Here is a 24453-nt window from a genome sequence, read left to right on the forward strand (position 1 = left end):
CTCTGTCTGCCACATCACCACACCCAAGGGCAGGGAGAGGAATGATGGATGGAGAGTTTCAAAACTGGCTCTGAGCATAGACAGCTGCCTTCTACACTAACCTATGAACTGACACATCCCAACTCCAGATGTTCAGGGACTTGTAGTTCCTCTCGTGAAGTGGGAGAGCGACAGTGAAGGCTGTGTGCAAAACAGCGCAGGCCGCGTAGGTGGCCTGGGGCAGTGGCGCGCAGTGGGGCTGGTGAGGGATGCAGCTTTGCAGAGCAGCTGCGCTTGTGCTGAGCGTCCCCTGGCTGGCCTGGGATGCTGTCAGGATAAGAGAGCTGGAGTCTGAGGTCTCCTGGCTGCAGAAGCAGCAGGAGCCTGAGGACTGAAGAATGCTGCCTGCGCCTGGCAGGGGGCTTTGCCCGCCTAACTCACTTTCCTGGGAAGGACTTAATTTTTCCCAGCTTAGCAGGTACAGGATGAAACGGTGATGCACATTATACCTTGGGGTGGCAGGGATCTGTGAGAGCAAAGCGGGGTTGAAGTTGGAAAGATCTCAGGATGTCTTTGAAACCCAGAAAAATGGACTTCGTGTGCCTCCACCAGAAAGCTGAAGGGAGAAATATTCAAGGACTAGAAGGGTACCTGCCTTGTACCAGGACCTGCATAGACATTATCCTATCCGCGTCGGTCTGATGCTCAATAGTCCTGGAATAACTGAACTGAATTGGAAAACACCAAAACAACTGTTATTTTGCTCTAGAGTTTTCAAAGCGATTTCACACATCTTTTTTCATTTGAATCTCACATCAACCATAAGTGATCGGCCTTATTTTTATGCCCATTTTGCGCATTAGTAAACAGAGGCTGAGAGAGCAATTAGGTGCCTTGCCTAAGGTCCCAGTTAAATTATGGAGGAATTAGGAGGGAACTCAGAGACCAAATTTTGAGCAGAACGCCATGTGCCAAGCCTAGACATCCCTTCTTCCCACCTGCTGAGCGTTCACCCCTGGTCCTCACTTGTCTCTCTGGGATGCGCCCAGGCTTGTGCCCATCAGCTCCCCCATGACACGCTTGGGACACAGGCGGTGGCCACGTTCCCCTCATCCCGTTCTTTGGGGATTGGGGGTCATGTGTACAGAGGGCCCTTCCCAGATGGCATCCTTTCGGGGACCCCAGAGCAGCCCCACTTACTTTGAGCTCCTTCCTCCTATCCCGTCAGCTTTGGGAGCACCGCCTGCTGACCAGTCCGCAGCCCTGGCTTTTGTAGAAGCCTCCGGCAGGACACTGGATGCTGCTGCCAAAACTGAAACTGTGGTGCTTGACCCACACCTGGGCTCTTAAAGGGACACTCTCCCATGGGCATGGCGGCCAGCCAGCGGCACGTGACTCCCACAGAGCCCTTGCTTTCCTTTCCTTTCCGCCTTCCTGCCTGGCTCCACTTGCTTCTCCTTGACCTTGGGGAGACTGTTACTTTGGAGTCCCCCATCATTGCATCTGCAGGATGGGAGACAGGGTATCAAGCATGGAGAGCCTGTTCTGTTTGCTTTCCAGCTGCAAGATCTTAGGCAAGTCCCCTTCATTATTTCTTTTTAGCTGGAAAATAGAGAGAGTGATACCAAACCTTCAGGCTGAGGCTAGCACCAGATATTAGTGCAGAGTTGATATGCATTTGAAGGGTACAGGTGGCAGGAATAGCCTCACATCTCCACACACCTGGGGACCCGTCCCCTACTTCCTGGATTAAGTCCACTCTTTCTGCATCTCCTGCAGAGCCCCTTTCATCAGTCCCAGAGCCCCCAGGGCCCAGGGGACCGTGTTTTTCCCCTCTCACATGCTAGAGGAGCTGGAGGCTCCGGCTGCCCCGGGCTTCCGGGAATGGCAGAGCTCAGCGTCTTGCTGGGACCCGGGCTTGGCGCCTCACTCGGCAAAATGGGTGCTGACCATCTGAGCTGCGGTAGAATCCTCCCTCCCTGACTCTGTTAGTCCTTGGTGGTTTCCCTGACCTGACCTCGTTAGGACTCCCAGGAGTTCCCCAAACGATCTTCGTCCGAGTCATACAAGTGGAGCCCCCTCCCCGACACTCGTGTGCTCCCCCCACCCCTCACACGCCCACCCCATGCAAGAATCCCACCCAGTCCTACCTGTGCAGGGCTGGCCCAGGCTCTGTCTACAGCGTTCTGCAGGCCGGACCCCAGAAGGGGAAGAAGGAAAGGGGAAATAGAGTCCTGGAAAAAACACAAGGCAGGCAGAACCTGGGTCTTATTTTAGGCACTCAGTCACGGTGGGCTATCAGCCTGAGGTCATGGGTTTGGATGGTGAGAAAATAAACCTTGTTTTCTATTATGCAGCTTTTTTTTTCAGACCTTAAAGCCATAATCTGACTGATGTTGGGAAAAAGTTACCTAGTCACTTATATGTAAAGTTGGTCCGATTCAGTGATATCTCGTTCACTTTCCTCCCGATTTAAAACTCAGTCTCATTCTGGGTTGGCTTTCCTTTCTGTCCCCCTGTCGCTGCTCTGGTGTTTCTGTGAACCCTGGGGGAGCGGGTCTGGGTGAGGGGGCGGCTTGCACCAGTGTGACTTCAAGACGGAGGGAAGGAGCCCCTACGTTGGCTCTGAGTGGGCCTCGTGCTCTAGAAGGGAATAGCCCCGTCCGCTGCGGTGTGACACCTCCTGCTGGCTTGTGGCCTTTACGCCGGCACATCTTGAAAGGTCTGTTGCCCACCCCGGGTCTCCTTGTCTCTGTGTCTGGGCTCCTGCAGGTAGGACCTCCAGTGTGTGCAGGGCAAGTGTGGCTCACTCATATTTTTCTGGTATTTTCAGATCCCGTGTTTCAGAGCCTCATTTTCTCCAATACCCCTGCAGCTTTCTGCACTCACCTGCCCCACGTAACTGGGGCTTCAGTGGACAATGGTAAGATGCCGACCCCAGAGCTCCATACAGGACAAGCAAGGCGCAGGCCCCCTTGTCTGGCATCCCCAAACCCTTGGGGGTCTCTCCATCAATGTCAGTCTCCTCTCCAGCGGCAGCCCTGGACTAAGCCCCGAGGTGATGGGGGGATGACAGGCCCAGAGACTCATCGATAGCTGAGCCATCTTTCTTCCCTGCTCAGCTGTCATTCTCCTTCCCTAGCCCCAGGGTCAGTATGAAGTGGGAGAGTGTGAGGGGAGGTGGAGATGGTTTGGGGACAATGAGGGGAAAATTCTAGTTCTGTCAGGTTATACGGCTCCTTTCAAAGGTTTTTCCTTCTTATTTCTCTCTTCTTTGGAATTCGATCGTCAAGCTATTTGTAGGTTTTGTTCTCTTATTCTCATTTACCCACTTCCCCCAAAGCAGGGCTACCTTGTGTCTAGGTGTCTGGAGTCCGGCTTAAGGGGGACCCTCTTAGCCCTAGGACACAACCTTGATGAGTTTCGGCCTGTGGGGAGGGAGGGAAACATGTCCAGGAAACAGCTGCTTCTCAGGCTGCCTGAGGGGCCCAGGGCTCCTCTCCTAGCCCTACAGTCTGTGATGACGGGACATTTCTTGGATCATGTTTTGGTGCGTTCCCAGGAGTCCCAAAACCATCTTAGCTGATCGTGCCCATGCTGCCACACGTACCCCAAGTCCACGTTGCCTACTGACCCAGCTTAGGGAAAGAAGCAAATGAGAAGCAGAACCAGGGAAGAGTTATGAAGTCAGAACCCTGGGTCCTATTTTGGGCTCAGCCACATGCTAGCGGTGTGACTGGAGTCCCCCAGCTTCCCGTCTTTCGCTGCAGTTTCCCCACCGGGAACCTACTGGCTCCAAGACATAGGCCATTCCTCCCAGTCCTGGGGGAGGAGAGTGGCCGCCCGACTCAAGAGTGATGACGGTAAAAGCAGGAGTTACACCTCCAAGATGGACAGTGCTTCATTTGTTTAAGAGCTCCCCCTCCCTCTTAAAATAATAATCAGAGAGGAAAATAATAATGAGAAAGTCTCCTCGTTTGCCTTTCACGACCCTGGGACTCGGCACGAATCAGTTGGGGAGCCCTGGCTTGGGGTCAGTGAGCCTCTATCCAGCTCTAACTTACTGAGCGACCTTCGCCAAATCACCTCCCCCTTCGGGGCTGCAGGTGTTTCATCTGTTAAACTTGGGCACTGGACCAAATGACCTCCAAGGCTTTCCCAGTTCTAGGACTCTGTGTTTTGATTGAGCATCACATTAGTTTCCTATGGCGGCTGCAACAAATGACCACAACCTGAGTGGCCTAAAACAGCTGAAAAGTGTTCTTTCTTAGAAGGCAAACGTCGGAGATTAGGGTGTGGGCTCAGGGCTCCCTCGGAGGCTCAGGGGAAGAACCAGACTCTTGTTTCTTCCAGCTCCTGGTGGCTGCTGGCATTCCTTGGCCCTCTTTGCCTTGTAGCCACACCACTCTGATCTGTGTCCTTGGCTCACATTGTCTTCTGTGGGTCTCAAATGTTTCTCTGCCTCTCTTATAAGGACACTTGTGATGGCCTTTGGGGTCTATCTAGATAATCCAGGATGATCTCATCTCAAGATCCTGTAACACTTATAGATTCTAGGGATCAGAGGTGGACCTATCTTTGGGAGGCCATTTTTCAGCCCACCACAAACTTCTGCTGTGTCCGTGACCAGTTGTTCAATCAGTCTACTGCAAAACTACGCCTGCAGCAAGTTCGAGGTCCAGGGAAATTTGAGACATGCAGGGGTGTGCATCCCTGTTCCCCAAGGGCTTTTTGTCTAACTGAAGAGTCATCAGCCCCACACACCAGCCAGGCAGTGCAGCCTTGGGAAAGCTCCCACACTCCAGACCTGGAACTCCCTGGGTTCACATCCAAGTCCTGCCACCTCCTAGCAGGGGGCCCCTTGACAAGTTATTTAATGTCTCTGGGCCTTGGTTTTCTCATTTATAAAATGGGGCTAATTATCCTTACCCCATTACTATGGTGTGAAGATTAAGTATAATATGGACGGTGGCTGGCATCTAGAAGGTGTTGATGGTTCAGCACGGGGACAGCAGAGGCTGTTGGAATGGACTGATTTCTCCGCTGACCCATGAGGAACCAAGGGCAGGGAAGTGGGAGGACTTGGCCAGGTTTGCACAATGAGCTGATGGCATGGATGGGTCGAGAACCAAGGTCTCCCAACATTGAGCAATTTCCTCCATTTCCCAAAGCCTTTACTCCCCCGGATGAATCTTTGGAAGTCTGTTTTCCCAGGCAGCCAAGGGCTCCCATTTGCACCTGCCAAGAATTGATCCCACCAAGACTGGAGAAGGCCAGATCCACAGGCCCCCAGGTTGGCACTACCAGTGTGAGGCTCCCAGATCCTGGGCTGACTCAGCCACCAACAGAGAAGGGGAGGCCTATGCTATCTGGTCCTTCCCCAGATCTCCACTGCCCTTTCAGCATCGCTCCCTGGGGACAGTCCTCGCTAATGCAGCTTTGCGGGACAAGTGGGCTAAGAGTGGAGAGAGGAAATGCCTACCGCTGCTGTTTGCTGCCAGCTCTCTGCTCCCATGTGCAGGTCTTTAGCTGAGTCAATGTTTAACCCTTGTCTGCAGTCAATGTTTAATCCCAGGCCAGCCAGCCCTGAAATGGAGCATTTCTTGGTAAGCATTTATAGAGCATTTGAGTAACAATCGCTGGAAAAGAGAATTGTGACAGTGCCTCTGCAAAAGCTAAATAAAGCCCCTCTCCCCGTCTCCCAACCCTGTTTTTTAAGGAAGTGGACCATTTGGGATTATTTATGCCCAGGTTGCCTGCCCTTGCCATCAGCAAATAATGATCTAGTATTTCCTGGCCCAGCTGGCATCCACTGGCAGGAGCACAGCGTTGGCTCTTGCTGTTTTAATTTCACCTTTGGGGCTTGAGAGAGGGCCTGGGACGTGGACGACTGCACTTTTGCTCAGCTTGGCAGCGTGGTCCCTGTGTGGTCACTGCCTGGAGCCCCAGACTGGAACTGTCCAGTTGGCCTGGCTTAGCTCGGGTCAGATTTTGGAGGAGTCTCTGAGCCCAGACTTATGTTCAGAGGTTTTCTGGTGAACCTCCCTGTCAGGAAGTAGGTAGGAGGAAGCTTCCTTATAAATGTTTGCCTGGCTGGTGGGTGATTTCATAGGGGATCCACAGGGCCCTTCTTAGGGGACTTGGAGCAGAGCATCTATGACCTGGCAGCTTCGTGTCCATGCCAAGAACAACCGCAATGAGGGAAAAGTCACAGTGGCACGCTGGGTGGCAGGCATGTGGGGAGTGTGAGGGGAGGAGGGCTGCTACCAGATTCAAGGTTCAGGTCACTGGATGTGTCGCAGAGAGCGACTGACTGGCCACGTGTGTGCACCCGGGCCTCAGATCTTTTCTCTGTCTCCATGAACTCACTGAGTCACCTCCTTCTCCCTGACAACTTGCCTCCCTGTGTCACTGCCCAGATGTCTAGTCCTTCACTGTTTTCCTAGCTCTGTTGATTCCTAATTAGAAAGTGAAAACGACATTTCTTCTAGGCCTTCTGGAGTGGGGCGGGAGTCAGGGGTTGTCTGTACTCGATCGTTGTGACTGGTGGGGGTGTGACGGCAGAGATGGTGGTGGGCACGCCTGAGCCCGAGGGGGCTAGAAGTGTCGAACCAGAGAGTGAAAGATCCTGGAAGTGGAAAGTTGGCTTCGGTCCCCAGGTTCCTTCAATTTCCCCTAGGCCAGTTCTGGGACCCCAGAGAGCTTTTATTCTCTGATTCTGCTAGGCAGGAACAAATGAGCAAATCTTTTCTGAAGTTACCAAACCACTCTCTTGCCCTCTACTGCCTCCATCCCCTGGCCAGGGAGGGGCGGAAGAAGGAAGATTTTCAGAGCAGACATCCAAAGTCAATAGGTGGAGTCTCAGGTGGCAGGGCCCAGCCCCTCTCATAAGCCACTGGGGTCCTCCTGAAAACTTGCTGTTTCCTTGTTCCTGGTCTGAGCTTGGCCTTTAGCTGAAGCTTTGCCTGGCGTCAGCCATTAAAAACACATCCTCTGTGATCCCCCTGCAGCCTGTGCCCATCCGAGCCTCAACATTCCCACCTGTACAATGGTGTCTAATCCGCTTCTTTCCAGTGATGTATACTGTAGTTGGTTTTCAGCTGTCTGTGCTACACGGGTCGGGGAGAGTTGTATTTCCTAACCAGTCTGTCCTTCCCATGCCAGGATTTAAAGAAGCAAACTCCCCAGTGCCCTCTTCCTGAACTCTTGTCTGAAGCGCAACATCATCAAATTATGGGACAACTTGGAAAATGCTTTCGGTCACGGTCATCATGGCTCTCTTCCTTCTAAGATACTCAGGGTTGGGGAACCAGGAATCTGTAATGTTAGGAAAGGAGGTGGCCCTTGTTAACTGAACCTCTGTGCTCAGAGCAAAACTGGTAGGTCTAGATCAAGGCAACAAACAGGCAAAGGATGGGAACTTGGGCAGAGGCCGGAAGAGACAGAACAGAAAACCCTAGATGCTAATCATGGAATGTTTCAGCCAAACAGGACAAGGAGGCTAACAGTGGCCCCCTGACCCAGTGCTTCAGTGCTCGTGATGTCTATGGGCCTCTAGGAGTGCGGCATCGGGTCCGTTCTGGCAGCTGGCACCTCTCTGCTGCCCATCTGGGTTTCAGCTGTCCCCTTGGAGGGTGGGCCGTGGGGTGATGGCTCAGCCCCTTGTTGACAGTGAGGGGAGCAGTTTGGCCTGGGAGGCCCAGTGCCTGTAAGTCACGCTGTGTCACTTCAAGAAAAATGGAGGGCTTGGTGGCCCTGGACTTGGCATGCAGCACCACCCACAGAGAATGCACTTCCTTAGTACGGGCTCTCCATTCTTCATTCAACCTTTGTCAAGCTCTTAGCCCTGGATTATCTGCACCAATGGAAAATAATCACATAATACATGTCTACTTGACTGAAGTGAAGTGTAAGTCCTTTCGTGGAAATACCTCCCTCTCTGTATCTGACGGGAGCTGATTCTGTACTTCCCAGACCCCACTGGCTCCTGGCGTAGAGGAAGAAACCCCCCAAAGCCTTGTATGAGAAGGGTATGAGAAGCCGGCTGCCAAGTCAAGCTCTTGTCCTGAGTTACCCGTGACAGATGGACACCCCTGCAAGCGGTTAGGATCTGAGCTGGATTTTTGCAAATGCCAGTAAGGACCTCAGGGCTGGTCAGTGAAGTTTTCTCACTTAGCTCCAGCTCTCTGAACTTTCCCGCTTCACTTAGCCAGGACAGGAATAGGTCAGCTCAGTGACTGAAGAGAACAAATGACTGGAAATGATTATGAGACCTTTTACACACAGGCCTAAAAGAGGAAAACAAGGACTTCTCTAGAATCTTAAACAGGGAAGCGTGTGGCCAAAATAAGCAGGCTGTAAGTCCAAGCACGGTGGTGCAGTGCCATGATCAAGGATTTCGTTTGTGGCTGCCTTGTGTTCAGTGGCTCCCGGCCTCTTTCTGTCTCCTCAGTCTTCTCATCTGTAAAATGGGGATTATCTTGCCTACTTTATAGAAATGTTGCATCAAGTGCACGTGGAATGTGAAAACACCCGGGAGTGGGCCTGCTTGGTAGAGATACTCAATGAACAGCAGCTGCATTGTTATGTAGCAAGGTGAGACTTGGGAGGGTTGCTCCCTAATCCAGACAACATGCTTGATCTTAGGAAAGGGAGTGCTTCCCTGTATCTTGGATACTTCCCATGGACACTTGGCTGATTCTAGCTTCAGAGATGGAAGTCCCCCTGCTCCTCGTCCCAGAGATGTGGATATCAAGCTAGCTGGGGATAAGAGATTAAAAACCGGAGCGCTGACAGTTCCCAGCGGTGGCCATGGCCTTCTTAGCCTCCTTTGCCTTTGGCCCTTTAAATCCTGGCCCTTGCCCCTCTCCAAGTATCTGTTAGCCCATAAAGGAGCGCCTTAAGCCCATAAAAGAGGGCCTTAAGCCTTAGGGGTTCCCCCACTTCCTTCCTGGCCCTGATTTCACTCAGATCTTATCTCTGCTCAGCTCCAACGACTTTGGTCTTGGCTCTGCTCCATCCCTTTGAGCTTGTACTGGCTCTCCCCGCTGGTGGACCTCAGCTTTCCTTGGAACACTCTGGTTTGGCAGCCTCTCCTACTTCTGGAAGCTGCCCCTGACCCCAACCTCTTGGACAACACCCTGGCCCCCAGGTGCCCTCCCTCCCCCAGGCAGGTGGTCAGGCAGAATGCCCAACTGCTGCATCCCAGACAGAGGCTTACAAGGGCTCAGAAGGAGGAAGGTGCCAGCAAAGGGTGGTCAAGGGAAGCTGTTGAAGAGGTTGCAGTCAGATCGTTCATATCAGAGTGGGAAGTGGAGAGCCTCAGTTGGTTTTACGGTTTAATGCAGGGATTGGCATTAAGGCTGTAAATTAATTACCACTCTTGAGCCAGATCCAGCCTGTGGCCTGCTTCTGTAAATAGTTTTGTTGGAACACAGCCAAAAGTTATTCATTTCAGGATGGTTTTTGGCCACTTCTGGGTTGCCAGGGCAGAGTGGAGCAGTTGCAACAGAGGCTTTACAGCCTGCAAAGTCTGAAGTATTTGCTCTCTGGCCCTTTATAGAAAAGGGTTGTGACCCCTGATTCAGTGCATCAGGCTTCTCCAAACAAGGAGAGATTTGAGGAGCCCAGTCTTGTGAGGTCGCTTCAAGCTAAACACGATAGTCCAAAACCCGAGGAAACACGTACAATGTCCCCTGACCCTCCCACCAGGGCTATTCATAATGCACCTTGGTGTATTAAAGTCTTCCAAAATTCCTCCACAAAACCTGCTTTTGGTTTAAGCCATGTTTCCCAAATTTCTTTGATCTACCAAACCTTTTCCTCAGAATAGCTCGTAACAGTTCTCAGAAGCTAGCGTTTTGTGGATGCCTCTGGAAAACACTGCTGGAGTGTATAGGACCCTGTACAGTCTGATTTGCTCCCATTCCTGCATGCCATGAGCTGAGGGACCGTGGTTGAACTCTATACCCCTGAGGGCCTGTTTCCACATCGGTTGGATGGGATGATGGTGGCTCTTCTGTCTCTCTTACAGGGTTTTGAAGCAGGCCCCTGAGATCATGTGCATGAAAATGGTCTAGAGCCGGGGGTGTGGTGTCTTTGATTCCTGAGTTTTGATGATGAGTTTTGCTCTGATATGGTGTTTAGCAAAGGTGAAGTGAGGAAAGTGCTAGGTCAAGGTCATGAGTTCCCTTTTCTAGTCCTCATCCTGCTAATTCTAACTGGGTTACCTCAGTGACTTTCAGCAAGCTGTTTTGCTGCCACAGGGTCTCAGTTTTCTCACCCTGGGCAGTGGGTTTTAGACTGGTTGATCTCTGAGGATCTATTAGTGCTAAAGTTCTGTAATCCGTTTGGTTATGTGCAGGCAACTTCACTGCTTACCCAAAACAGTGAGCATTTCTCTCCCAAACCATGAAGAGCGTTTCATATTTATGCTCTCTGGACAGCATCTGGGTTCAGCCCCAGCTTTGCAGGGGCAGCAAGGTAGGATTTGTGGTGCTGCTGACAGCTTAGGAGGCAGGGCTGAGCCTTCTGGGAATATCTACCTGACAATTCCTGACTTGATGGTGGAGCCTTTCTTTCCCTTCTCTTCCATTGCTCGAGGGTTGCTCTGTCCAAACATGAAGCTCAGACAGCTTGTTGACAGATCTGGCAAAGTGAAAGAGCAGAGGTGACACCTGATGAGACATGACACCCGGGACTAGAGCAAAACCCCCAATAAGCATGTGATGAAATGGTCGCAAAGCAGAATCCACATAAAATTCCTCTTGGCCATCTTCTTTCTTATCCACCCCTCTTACCATAACTGCTTTCCAGCTTTATCAACAGTCCTTGGCATCAGGGATTTATAAGCAGTTGAATAAGAGGAGCTTTATGAAGAAGATGAGAATCTACTGAAAAATACCCTTCTCCTTCATGAACTTAGGAAAATCCCAGAAAATCTTGACTGGGTCAAAAGGTCTACAGCATAGTGAGTATGGGGCCAAATGGGGAGGGATGAATGGGGAACAAGTGTTCTTTCTCTTGGTCCCCATGTAGGGACCTGTGGGATCATCTATGGGCAGCCCCCCAACATTGAAAGCGCTTCAGAGCATCTTCATGGGCAGGGTCACCAGAGGCCACAGAGACCACGGCCCTCCAGTCAGCCATTCAATACACTTATTTATTGGGGGTTCTACTGAGCTGAAGTTCTTCGGGGACGTAGTGAGAAGGACAACACACAATTACTGCCCCCAGAGCTTAGAATCTACTGGAAATGAATAATCAAACGTGTGCAGCAGGCTGGGTGCTAACAGACATCAGAAAAGGGGGCACCTACAGGGGCTAGGAGTGATGGTTGAAATTTTGTTAACATTGCACTCTGATTGGAAGCCTCTCCTATTTTCAAACCTCCAGGAATGGAAATTTCACGCCTTATCCGGGTCCACTGACTTTCAACAGTAGTGAACTGATTCTTTCTTGCAGCCTTCTTTGAGTCACAGTGTCACTTATGGCCGTGGAAAATGCTCGACCTTCCTTGGCCCAGCCTTTGTCTCCCTAGATGGAGTCCCACACCCCCCTCCCCCAGCTCCCTCTGCCTCAGCTCTTCACGTGGAGAAAGGAAGAGAAGAAGCTGGGCTATGGTATTCAGTCCTGGTTCCTCTTCCACAGTGACCGAGCGGCTTATTCTTCCATTCCTTAGGGTCCCGGGTCTCTTGCCGGGAGACTCAGGCTGGCGTGGAGAGGAGGAGGGTCAACTTGGAGCCTCTTCCTTCCCACCGGGGGTGGCTGGCCTGGCTGGAGGCCCAGCTCCAGGAACTGTGTCATCTGAATCAAGGTGACCCCTGAGGGCCTTCCTGTCTTCTGAGCTGCACAGACACGGAGCACACTGTGAGGGTCCTGGGCGCTGAGCCCGACTCCCCAAGAACCACCCTCACCCGCTGCAAGCGTCAAGGGCTTCCTGACCCTTAGATTCACAGAGACTGGGCCAGGCCGTCAAGGCCCTGGGTCTGGGAAGCTTAGCTCCTTTTTCTTGCTCCCAGAGTATCTCACCCTTTCTTCGCCACATCTAACCACCGTGGAGCAGTCGCTTTAGATGTGTTTAAACCTGGGCCTGGTGCTGCAAGAGGTCTGCAGAGGGTGCAGGTATAGTTTGGCTGCACCTCTGGGCCCCGCACTCCTGTCTGCTGCCAGCATTGTTCACGTGGTTCCTAAGCCTACACTGCGGAGAAGGCAATGGCAACCCACTCCAGTACTCTTGCCTGGAAAACCCCATGGATGGAGGAGCCTGGTGCACTGCAGTCCATGAGGTCGCTAAGAGTCGGACACGACTGAGCGCCTTCACTTTCACTTTTCACTTTTATGCACTGGAGAAGGAAATGGCAACCCACTCCAGTGTTCTTGCCTGGAGAATCCCAGGGATGGGGGAGTCTGGTGGGCTGCCGTCTATGGGGTTGCACAGAGTCAGACACGACTGAAGCGAGTTAGCAGCAGTAGCAGCAGCAGGCCTACACTGAGCAACAGTCTCGCCATTCTCTGAAGAACGTCTCCCTAGGCTCTCGGACATCACCAGGACATAAATAAACAGACGACTTTCCCATCTGACAGATAAAGGAACCAAGGCCAAGCTTGGCTAGCATGGCCCAGACTAGCATTTAGCATTTCCGCATCCAGCAGTGCTGGCCCCGGCCCTGACCCGCCCCAGTCCTGAGGGTGTCAGAGGGGGACGAGCCCTCCCCTCTGCGGGCCTGGGGCGAGTTAGACCCCACTCACAGCTCCCTTTCCTCTGGAGCTTCCTTTTCCATAGAACAAGGGTCACCAGCATAAGCGGGCACAGCACCGACGAGACTGGAGTCAGGATCCCAGAGAAGTTCTTCTCTTCCAGAGAAGCGCTGCAGAGGAAGCAGCAGGAGTGGGGGTCAGAAAAGCACAAGAGAGGGGGGCCTGGAGCGCCCCAGGAAGCCAAGGCCCTGGGGCCGCACCCCTCATTTTACAGAGGCGACGTGGAGGCCTGGGCCGGTTGGCCGCCCTTGTTCCACGGCTGGCGGGTTAGTCGCTGACCTGGGACGCGGTCCCCTGCCTCCCAGTTCCCAAGTCCTCAGTCCTGTCCCTCCCCGACCACCTGTGTGGGGTCCCTGCCAACAGGCCACAGGGGCCAAGAGAACTGAGTCAGGGTCAGGGAATTCACGCTAGGCATTTGGTTCTGCTGCAAAGTCTCTCTTTGTGGCTTCGGTGAGTCACCCCACCACCCCACCTTGCCACCCGCTGGAGCTTTGTTTCCTCATCTTTAAGAAACGAAAAGTCCCAACAGTCCCACCTAAATATTCTAAATATTCTGTTGCTTAGATGTTTGCTCAGTCACGTGAAAATACTCAGATGGCATTCTCCCAGTGAGGACCTTGGAAGGAGGGAGCATTCTGACCCCCCGTGACCTTTGCCCTTAACTGTCCTGAGGCTACTGAGGAGGAGGAGAGGAGTGAGCAGACCCAGGGGCACGTGAAGCTGAGCTCACTGAGGGAGCGGGCAGAGGTGCAGCCCCAGGGGAGGGGGGCCTGGGGGTTACCTCTTTACGGAAGACTCCTCGGCCGGGGACCTGGGGGGCCCCTCTGCCAGGGCCTGGCTCGGCATCACGCGGGGACCACCGTCTCCGGCAGGGGTGTCCGGGTCAACTTCACTGCTTCCCTCCACAGACGCCATCTCTATGCGGGTTGGCTCTGAGGTCCACACAGCCGCAGCCAGGATGGTCCCTTCAATGGAGCTCAGGCTCTGTGGCTCAGAAGCCGATGTCTCCTCTTGGAGGGGTTTCCACATCCATCTTTCTGAGGCCAGGGTCGATGGCCTAATGGTCCCTGCGGCTGTCTCAGTGGTGCCCGGGGTTGCGCTGATGCTCTCTGTCTCCTCGCTTGGCCTGTTAACCCCAGGAGTAGTTTCCCTCTCTCTTTCGCTGGCCCTGGCCCTGGTTGCTTCTGAATTGCTGGTGCTCCACACCAGACCCCGTTCTGTTGCACCGGTCGTGCCTCTGACTGTTGCAGCCGGACTCTGCACAGGGGGCACAGCTGCCCAGACGGAGCCCTCCACCTGGCTGCCTGTTCCTGGAGCCACCGCTGCGGTTGCTCCTGGGGTTTGCCTTCCCGTGGCTGAAGCCGTGGTTTTCCTGGCTCCTGGAGTCAGGGCAACTGTGTCCCATCCTGTCCTCTGTCTTCCTGTCATCTGGGTGTTTCCTCGTGTGCATCTTTTGGTGGCTGGGGGTGATGTTATTTCAAAGGATCCTGTGATGAGCTCACCATAGGCCAGAGTGGCTGTGGGGATGGTTCTGGAAAGACCTGTGTGAACAGCAGAAGGAGGCCTAATGAGAAGGCTGTCCGGGCTGCCTACAGGCTTTAGCAAAAGACATCAGGCTTGAGGTGTTTGCCGTGTAGAATGTACCCTCGCTAAGCAGTGCAGTCTTTGGCCAATATATTGGATGAAACAGAAAAAGCCAGATGTATTTTCCAGTCTGTTGCAAATATTGACACTTTATGTTCCTGTCTCCTTCTTTTATGCCCACATGTTCTCTATCCAACTGCCCCAGGACCCCATGGTGTCTGCTTCCCCAGAGGCCCACAGCCCTTCACGTACTGCTCTGCAAATGAGAAAAAAAGAAAAACTCCAGCCACAGCAGAGTGGCCAGTGTCTGCAGATGGTTAGAGAGCAGCCTCTAATCGAACAGTCCTCTCTCTGGACTCCTGCCTGCCTGCACCTCCTCTCACAGCCTGGACGCCCTTCCCTGGACTTCAAGTAGCTGACTCCGGACAGCTCTCCGGAACTGGCCGCACAGGACTCCGGCCTGGCCCCTGACGGACGCCTGCTGAGAGGCTCTTGTCTTAGGAAGGGCTCGGTCCTGCGCATCTTACCTGCTCCGCACGTCTGTACAAAGAGACGTGACCGTACAAAGCCACATTATCTAACTCACTGGCTTCATGGAACACTTCAAAATACACGTGCCACAACGTTCAGGGGGAATAGGGTGGGATCGCTTACGGGGAGTCCCTAGTATCCGGCTGTTGGCGCAACTGGGCCATTTTCCCTGGTATCTACCTTCCCTCCATCTGAAATGCAAGCCCGCACCTTCAGTCCTTGGGTGACCCCACCTTTCATCATCACTGTCCTCGTGTTTAACACCCTCCTGGGCCTCTGGGCTTCCTGTGGTCTCTCCCCCTTCCTAGCATTCATCACACCTGACCTGCCAGCCGCCGGCCCTGACCTGGAGAGACCGTCAGGTTCATGCTGAAGAACAGCGCGTTGTTTGAGTTCCCGAGGCCGCAGCGGTAGCGCCCCTCGTCCTCCGGGGACAGCCGGGACAGCCTCACCACAAACAAGCCTCTTTTCGGGAAGTCCGCGAGGGCCACGCGGCCGCGGTAGCGCCCGTGCGTGTAGCGGTTGGTGGACACGACGGTGCGGCAGACCCCCGCCGGGGGCCCGAGGCGGCACCAGTACTTCCTCAGGTGGCTGTTGATGGCCAAGCTGGGGTACCGGCACCGGATGGTCACAGCTCCCCCAGGCTCCCCGGACACCAGCCGTGGGCCCGTCAGTGCGCTGGCGGCTGCAGGCAGAGGGAGAAAAAAGTCCATGGAGAAGGAGTGCGGAGTGTGTCGCCTTTTGAGGAGCTCTGAGCTCCAGACTCTGCTAGAATTAGGGAACAGGTCAGAAAGTGCCCCCGTGAAAGTAGAGGTTTTGTTGTCGTTCTTAAAGTCGTGTCTGCTTCTTTTATGATCCCCCATGGACTGTGGCCCTGCCAGGCTCCACTGTCCATGGGGTTTCCCAAGCAAGAATACTGGAGTGGGTTGCCGTTTCCTCTTCTGGGGCATCTTCCTGACCCAGGGATCGAACCTGTGTCTCCTGCATTAGCAGGAGGATTCTTCACCACTGAGCCACCAGGGAAGCTAAAAAGAATCAATATAGAAATGTCAGTGCTTAGCATTAGATCAGGAGTAGCCCCAAAGGATGGAATGGAGCTGTGTGAAAGGCCCCATCTGAGAGATGAAAATGCAAGAATGATTTTACCACTGTTCAGCTAACCACCATAGAACTTAACATGTGCCAGCTGATCTTCTGCGAGTCTGCCCAGAGCCTGGGTTCTAGCCACTGGGCTCCAGTGCAGATGTTAAAAAAAAATGCAGATGTTTAAAAAGCTGCCACCTAAGCACCTGTAAGGGGGCCAAGGCAACACCTGACAAAAGACCGTGATTTGATTTGTTTGCATGGAATGTAAAAGAGAGATACTAGAACAAGGAGGTCCCACTGTATAGCAGAGGGAACTATATTCGGTATTCATTGATAAACCACAATGGAAAAGGAGATGAAAAAGAATATACATATATGTATAACTGAATCACTTTGCGGTACAGCAGAAATTAATACAACATTGTGAATCAGGTATACTTCAATAATTTTTTTTAAAAAGAGAGATGTAAAATAGTAAAAACAGAAGCGTATGCTTGCTGCTGAAAGAAGAGGGTGCTGGAAGCACAGGAATCCTGCCCGGCTTGGCGGTACCTCCTCAGACCAGCGCTGGCTCACTTTTCTCTAGAAATGGAAGCCACCAAGGGCTGCCGTCAAAGCCGAGAAGAACTGTGACTACGTCTGCTTTGGCAGTGGCTGCGATCATAGCTGAAGTTCAGTCTACGGCCCTTTCACTGACCGCCTCTTCACCCTGGCTCGGGGATGTCTCTGCTCCTTGATGAAATCTCAGACCTAATTTCAAGTACAGTAGCTTTTGTAGTCTCACTTGGATAAGAAAACACACAGCCCAATGATTGTTGCAATTCCAATCTCTTATCCAGTTGAAGCCTTTTTCCTTTCTTCCAGCTATGCTTGGAGGCCTGATGTTTGGGAGGGGGACTGCTCAGGGTCTCTTGCTTTGTAGACTACTTTCTACTCTTTGCTGAGTAGAAAAGACCCCCTTTTCTACTCAGAACTGCTGTTGGGGCCCCTCTGGGGCTGGGCATGGAGGGGAGAGGGGAGAGGAGGAGGAGTCCTGGCCTGCAGGTGGCATCCTCTGGGCAAGGCAGCGTCCAGCATCCCGTCCTTCCCAGTTGCCTCCCAGATTCCCTGTCGGGGCCTCTGGCTGCAGTTAGTTCCCACCTGGCAGGAACTGTCTTCTCTCCTGCTGGCCTTTTAACAGCCCCTTGACATCAAGCCTGTGACCTAGGGCCGCATACCCCTCCGGTGAAGTCACAGTCCCCTGTGGGTGGCCCTTTTGCTGGAGGCCCTGGGGCAGCTCCTTCTCTGGGATCTACATTTGGTCCCCGCTGGATCCGAGCTGTCGGGAGACTGCTGGGACTACAGCAAGCTTGTTGAGTGGCTTCCTAGAAGTTCCTTCTCTTACTCCTCTAAAAGTGGGGAAGAGGTGAGCCCTCTGTCCCTCACGGACAGGTGGTGCAGGGCACATCACAATGCCTCTTTCCAGAAAGCTCTTACTGTGAGCTCTTCTTTTCGACCCCTGATGATTCTGTGGGGAACGACATGGGGGGCTATTTCTGGAACAACCAGCTTTGCCATTTCTCTCCACAGTCCTGTCCAGGTGCTTTAACATCTTGCTTTAGGATACGGGTGCCTGGCATCTACACTTTATTCTATGTCTTTGAAAGTGAAAGTGAAAGTTGCAACCCCATAGTCTATACAGTCCATGGAATTCTCCAGCCCAGAATACTGGAGTGGGAAGCCTTTCCCTTCTCCAGAGGATCTTCCCAACCCAGGGATCAAACCCAGGTCTCCCGCATTGTGGGCAGATTCTTTACCAGCTGAGCCACAAAGAAGCCAAGAATATTGGCGTGGGTAGTCTATCCCCTCTCCAGTAGATATTCCCGACCCAGGAATCGAACCGGGGTCTCCTGCACTGCAGGTGGACTCTTTACAAACTGAGCTATTAGGGAAGCTCTATGTGTTTAGCACCTCTGAACCCAAGAAAGTTTAATCCTGTTGCCAGGATTGGCTACATAATTTGCAAGGCCCAGTGCAAAATAAAAATGGAGGACCTCTCGTTCCAAATCCTCCATCCATGGGATTTTCCAGGCAAGAGTGCTGGAGTGGATTGCCATTTCCTTCTCCAGGGGATCTTCTCGACCCAGGAATCGAACCCGGGTCTCCCACATTGCAGGCAGATGCTTTACCGTCTGAGCCACCAGGGAAGCCCTCACTAAAGCAATGCTGCTGCTGCTGCTGCTAAGTCGCTTCAGTCGTGTCTGACTCTATGCGACCCCATAGACTGCAGCCCGCCAGGCTCCGCCGTCCCTGGGATTCTCCAGGCAAGAACACTGGAGTGGGTTGCCATTTCCTTCTCCAATGCATAAAAGTGAAAAGTGAAAAGTGAAAGTGAAGTCGCTCAGTTGTATCTGACTCTAGCGACCCCATGGACTGCAGCCTACCAGGCTCCTCTGTCCATGGGATTTTCCAGGCAAAAGTACTGGAGCGGGGTGCACTAAGGCAATAGTAGATCATTAAACCAGGCACCTTATAAATGGGGCCCTGTGTGACTGCACAGGGCACATGCCCATAAAGCTGGCCTGCCTATTGCATATGTCTTAAGGTCTCATTATAGGAAGAGTCAAGACCATAAATGTTAGAGATAAATCAATACTCACTGTGGGTTTAATTAAATGACACATTACAACTATGCCACTGTTGATAAAGTTACATAGCAACTTATAAAAAGCAAGAATCTTTGTAATTACAAACAAGGACTGCCTCAGGACAACAGTGATGATGCTCTGATTTCTGGAATCTGTGTGTGATCTACATGTGTGTGTGGGGGCAGGGGGCAGAGCAAGAGGATTTATGAGCCCCATTGATCAGCAGGATGGGGTGTTCCGACTTTGCAGTTGAGAGCTGATTAGGAATCCTTAATCAACTTTTGCAAGGCACATTTTTTTCTTTTATCAATATCAAATTTCATGCACCCTTAAGAACTTGTTCAGTGGATAACTGGTAGCTCTTGCGTGTGTGCGTGCCAAGTTGCTTCAGCCGTGTCTGACTCTTTGCAACCCTGTGGACTGTAGCTCGCGAGGTTCCTCTGTTCATGGGATTTTCCAGGCAAGAACAGCGAAGTGGGTTGCCGTGCTCTCCCCCAGGGTATCTTCCCGACCCAGGAGTCGAACCTGCGTCTCTTATGCCTCCTGCATCGGCAGGCAGGTTCGTTACCACTAGTGCCACTCAGGAGGCCTGACTCTTATGTAAGCTCTTAGTTATATATGATAAAGGCTTTGGGAATTTTGTACTAGTTGACTGTGAGAATTAAAGAAAGGGCTGGCATTTTAGGATCAGTGTGATGGCTCCCAGGGGCCCCTTTGGTGGAGGTGGTGCCCCTGCTCTCATTCACCCATCATCTCCCAGCAGTGTCCGCTGTGTGGCTTCAGGCAGGGACGGGGAAGTGAGGCCTGCTGCTGGAGACCACAGACTGGAGCCTGACTTGGTGTGAGGAGTTGCAAGGGGCATGTGGCAGGAGCAGGGAGAGCCGGCTTGGGCCCGGGATGGATCACTTCTGCCCCAGCAACAGGATGAGAAAGGTCTGGGTGCTCCTTTTGCCCAGCGGTGGGGCCCAGAGGGGAGAGAACCAGCCTGCAGCCATCTGAGATGGGGTCTTCTGTGTGCAGGGACCACAGCGGGGAGATGGGCCCTGGAGGGGTCCGCAAAGACATCCACAAGAGGAAGAGCCAGCTCTGAAGTCTACCAGGCCAGAGAGTTCCAGGCCACTCCATCAGGTATGAGCAGCCTGCCTCCTGCTTCCCCTCCCACCCGCCACTGTGACCCTGCTGGGGTCCCAGGTACCAGCTGCCTCCAAGGAGGGGAGAAGGACCAGGGGAGGGGGAAAGGCAGCCCTCCCTGCCTTCCTGACTGCAGGCCTGGGGTGGCCGGGGGGGGCGTATCTCTGAATGAAGATGAAATAGTTGACCAAAATATTTAACTGGTTACTTAAAATGATCCAATTAGAACTTTTGAGACTTGAAAAATCATGGGCCTGCCTGAGTTTTCATCTGGGGGCCAGGAAGCTTGCTCCTACTGAAAAATTTTAAAGGGGGCCGTGAGAGATGAAAATAAAGAGGTGGTGTGATTATATCACAGAGGTTTCTTGCTCCAATATTAGCTACCTTTGATTCATTAAAATCTGATTTGTTGATAAGCCAAACAAAATTGTTTTTGGTGTTATTATTTGTTGTTCAGTCAACAGATCATGTCTGACCCTTTGTGACCAGGCTTCCCTGTCCATCACCATCTCCTGGAGCTTTCTCAAACTCATGTCCATTGAGTTGGTGATGCCATCCAACCATTTCATCCTCTGTCATCCCCTCCTCCTGCCTTCAATCTTTCCCAGCATCAGGATGTTATCATAGCATTTATTTGTTAATTTACTCTTTCAACATTTTTTATTAAGCAGCTACTTGGATACTCTGGGCACAAACTTACTGCCTTCCTCAGTGGCTCCCCATTACCATCAGAATAAAACCAGACACCACAGCACGGAGACAGGACTGTGCTGCCTTGTCTGAGCCTGATCACCACACCAGCCTGCAACTTGACTTTCGTCCGTCTGTCCCTAGTGCCTGGTACAGGGTAGGCCCTCCATAAGTGTGCATTGACTAAAGAAGTAAATGCATCGATGTGGTTTTTATTTACCCATCTGGTTTCTTTGTAGACTCTGCACTCTTTAAGGCAAGGTCTTTGTCTTTACATGACTGGTGCTGTGGCCTGGCACTTGAGTTATTTTAGAGTGAGTGCGAATAGACCAGTGCTATCCTGGAACCCATATCTCGAAAATGCAGCTGACTTTCAGTCATCAGCTTGAATGGAAGAGGGCAGAGACAGATCAAAACACTGAATATCCCAGTGATCGGACATACAATTTTTGTGTGAGCTCTCACCTCCCACACTCTCCCTGGGCCCAGATCCAATCACTCCCTCGCTCTAAAGCCATGGAGAATGCCTGTACTTTGGAGGGGGTGCTGAAGGCCACTGAGGTGCCCACCAGGCTGCAGCCTGGAAGGCTCGGGTCTGGGGGTGCAAGCTCTGAATCTGGCTGTTTGGGACTCACCCTGCAGCAGGCACATCAGGAGGAAGACAAGCATTCTCCATCCTGCCCTCTGGCTGGTGACCTGCAAGAAAAACCCACTGTCAAAGAGGAGGCCTGAGAGCAGATGAGTGAGACGCCGGTCCAGTAGCCCTGGGATCTGGTTGGTCACCGTCTCACTGTGGGATTGGGGTGAGCTCAGCCCTGGGGCCGGATCAGCTTCATTTAAGAGCAGGATGTCACGGCCCTTTGAGAGAAGCGTGGCTCCATCCTCACGGCCCCAGACACTCCACATTTGGGCTGGCTCGCTGCCACCAAGCCTGGAAAAACTCCCTCCGTGGCATGCCAGCCCCAGCACCCACTTGCCAGCCTGGGGCTCTAGATCTGGGGGAGCACTGTGCAGTGGAAACTCTCCAAGCCAGAAGTTTAAGCCTTAGTTGGAACTGTGGGACCCTGGAAATGTTACTCGGTGTTGGAGATCAGCTTCCTGTCCTGGGGAATGAGACTCAGTACAGGTGTTGTGCCACTTAATGACTGAGTTAGAAGCGTCCATAGGGGGCCTGCTGCCGAGTCTCCCACTTCCCCTTCTGTTTCACAGAAGGATTGCTTCCTTCAAGGAAAAATCTCTCTCATTGGTGTGAGCCTCCAGGCAACAGCAGGAGTTAAAAATCAACTCTCAAGCCAAGTTTTTTCTGCCCGAGGGTCCTGTTCCGTCTGTCCTCCACAAGCTCTCGAAATCCCTCCCTGGCCCCTGGCCCTTGCTGATCTCCCCCTGCTCTGGTCTCTCCCACAGGCCGGGGAGCTCCTGGAAGGTAGGACTTTGAGCCTCCAGGCTCTGAATTGGGATCTAGCCTGGTGTAGGTGCCCAAGGCACGTAACTGAGCATAACTAAACAAGTTATGAACAAGAACCTCTCACTCTTTTGACAAACACCATACTGACCCTTATCAGTGGCCCTTTGTTGCTTGCTGATAGAAAAAAGGCAAGGATTGTGTTAATACATTATGCTTCTTTTGTCGTCCCCAGAGGGTTTTCATGGATGCTTTTTGAGTGGTTAAAAATCTCTTCTTTGAATAGATCTACTGCCTGCAGCTCCTGGGACCTGTGGATACTTTTTCTAAAGAAATCAAACTGAAGTTAGCCATTGTTTCCTCCTTCCCACACTAATACCTGTCCTGCTCATGTTGAGAACAGTCTCATACAGTCATAATCTGGTCCCCTCACCCCACTCCCTGTCCAAATGGACAAAACCACATGTGGCCAGTGGCCAGGCTGGGCTTGGGCTAAAGGAGAAGAAAAGGGAACAAGGTGGGAGTTGGGGGGGCGGGTGCAGAGAAACAGGAGAAGGGGGAAGGGAGGGTGAAGCAGGAGGTGAAGGGAGGAGAGAGAGGAGAGAAGGAGACGGAGTCCATAGTCAGCTCTGTGAGGCACCTTGTCGCCTCAGCATGGCTCTGCCTGGCCACGTCCACTCAAGCCTCTGCCAGCTGTACCCAAGTGGAGCCCCCAGGGTGGTCAGATCTGGCAAGGTTCACAGGTTCCCTCTGCCTCCTGTCTCGGGCACCATCATGGCAGCCTCAAGCCCTCCCTGCCCTCGAAGCTGCTGGCTTCCTGCTCTCATCTGGAGGCTCTCCCAGGTGTGTCTGCACCTAATCTGTTGTTTGATTAATATCCACCAGGTCCAGGCTACTTCTGGGGCTGCTGTCCAGGTTCCCCCAGGCGGGTTTTTCTCAAGTGCTAAGTGCCGACGCAGCGCACACTGGGGCCAAAGTCTGCACGGCCCTGCCCGGCTTCTCTGAAGCCCCAGTGGGTGCAGCTATCTCTCAGCTGCAGGAGCAAAACCGCCTCTGCAGGGCAATGAGGAAGCATGGGGTGTGAGATAAAATGCCTCCAAGGAGTTATCAGCCTTGATTTGAGGTTGCGAGGATAACATCCAACGGAAAGCCTCCAAGTCAACAAACCTCTTTCCAGGAGACAGGGAGCCCCAACTCAGTAGCTTGGGGCCAAATACCTCTAGGATCGTGTATCGCATTTTAGAGGACAGGACACATTGGGGAATTCTCTTGTCCCTCAGTCCCATTGGGAAGGGCTCTACCCCAGCTTCAGCCCAGGCTGGTGTGTAACTCCCCAAGTCCTTGCTGCCCCCTTGAGCCCTGCTTCTCTCTTGTCCTCCCACCTGTGGCAGCAGATGAGAAAGGAAGGAGGCAGGTGTAGAGAAAAGAGCACAGAACCAGGATTCAGGAGGTTCCATGTTGCCCATGGCAATGACCTTGAGCAAAGCATCTCTCCTCTCCACAGCCACACAAAAGCTTTGACTGCAGGAGCTCCATGCTTCCTTCTCCTTCTTAATGTTAACATGTGTGTGTGCTAAGTTGCTTCAGTTGTGTCTGACTCTTTGTGACCCTAAGGATTGTAACCCCACAGGCTCCTCTGTCCATGGGATTCTCCAGATAAGAACACTGGAGTGGGTTGCCATGCTCTCCTCCAGGGGATCTTCCTGACCCCAGGGATCGAACCCGTGTCTCTCATGTCTCCTGCATCAGCAGGCTGGGTTCTTTGCCACAGTAGTACCTGGGAAGCCCTTCTTAACGTTAGTTGGTTCTAAGTCACTCAGGGGACTGTAAGGAGTCCTACACTCTGGTGGGAGGGAGAGTGGGAGTGAGAGAAGAGTAGCACCATAGGAGGGAGATGCTGGCTTGACCTCCAGAATCCTTCCCTGGCCCCTGAGAGCAAGGCCTGGCTGTTCTGGGACAGTTGCTTCTGCCCCTCATCACCCACATCAGGAGACAAGCCCCCAACCCCTTGGGGAAAGTCTCGTCTCACCTTTGGATCTCCAGGCTTAGCTGGGGATTCTAGATCCATCTCAGTCCAGAAATAAAATCCACTTGGGCTTTTCCTTTTCTGTTTTTGACGTGCTGGTGATTGGAAAACTTCTAGTTTCTTTTCTTTAAACCTTGAGGCTGAGTTGGCTGTCGAATGCGCTGGAAGGCAGCCGGAGTTAGCACTGGAAACTGGAGGCGTGAGGCATAGGGCTGCTTGCTGGTCACCACTCTACACTCCCATCAGTGCTTCACACTGGGCCTCGGTTTTTATTTCTTATAATAGGGAGCCAGTCCAGGCCCCCTGTCATTCTTACCGCCCCTCATTCCTGCAGAACTTTCCCAGGGGTGATGACAGTACCTTTAGGGGAAACGCACTGACACATATCCTTCTACCTCTTGTGTCCCCTCCAGTCCAGGGCCCAGAGCTTTTAGAATGCCCCAGATCAGCCAATTCATTCAGAACTCTTCTGGGTAAAGTGATGCAACAGCTTGGGCAGAAGAGAAAATTCAGGAAAGGAATTCCCCTGCTGTCTGGCTGGCAGCTGGTGCCTACTAGCTGACCGGTCCCCTTCGACTTCCACGGAGAGGCAGTCTGAGGCCCTGACTCCAGTTCAACTGCACGCTTGGCAGCTACCG

The 24453-nt window shown here is 52.7% G+C and overlaps 1 protein-coding gene across 1 annotated transcript; it reads right to left on the minus strand.

Annotated features, from left to right (window-relative positions):
- Window positions 1–91: 91 nt before the first annotated feature.
- FCAMR (Fc alpha and mu receptor) lies at window positions 92–23857 on the minus strand. Its single transcript, XM_055583751.1, has 9 exons — window positions 23774–23857; window positions 21023–21083; window positions 15200–15538; window positions 13520–14279; window positions 12730–12848; window positions 11737–11825; window positions 2869–3025; window positions 1318–1482; window positions 92–306 (listed from the first exon to the last, which is right to left on the minus strand). The coding sequence occupies exons 1-9, from the start codon at window positions 23855–23857 to the stop codon at window positions 92–94; spliced, it is 1989 nt and encodes a 662-aa protein (XP_055439726.1).
- Window positions 23858–24453: the final 596 nt, after the last annotated feature.

The sequence above is a fragment of the Bubalus kerabau genome, chromosome 5 (assembly GCF_029407905.1).
Source record: "Bubalus kerabau isolate K-KA32 ecotype Philippines breed swamp buffalo chromosome 5, PCC_UOA_SB_1v2, whole genome shotgun sequence".
Lineage (NCBI taxonomy): Eukaryota > Metazoa > Chordata > Mammalia > Artiodactyla > Bovidae > Bubalus > Bubalus kerabau.

Bases quoted from the DNA above. Each gene is read 5' to 3' on its own strand.
- FCAMR (XM_055583751.1), bottom strand. From the start codon at position 23,857: ATGGATCTAGAATCCCCAGCTAAGCCTGGAGATCCAAAGGTGAGACGA. The intron at 12,849-13,519 runs GTAACCCCCAGG...CTTCCTCTGCAG, and splicing joins GAGGAGTCTTCCGTAAAGAG to CGCTTCTCTGGAAGAGAAGA. The intron at 1,483-2,868 runs GTGAGTGCAGAA...CCCATCCTGCAG, and splicing joins GCCCCAGTTACGTGGGGCAG to ATGCAATGATGGGGGACTCC.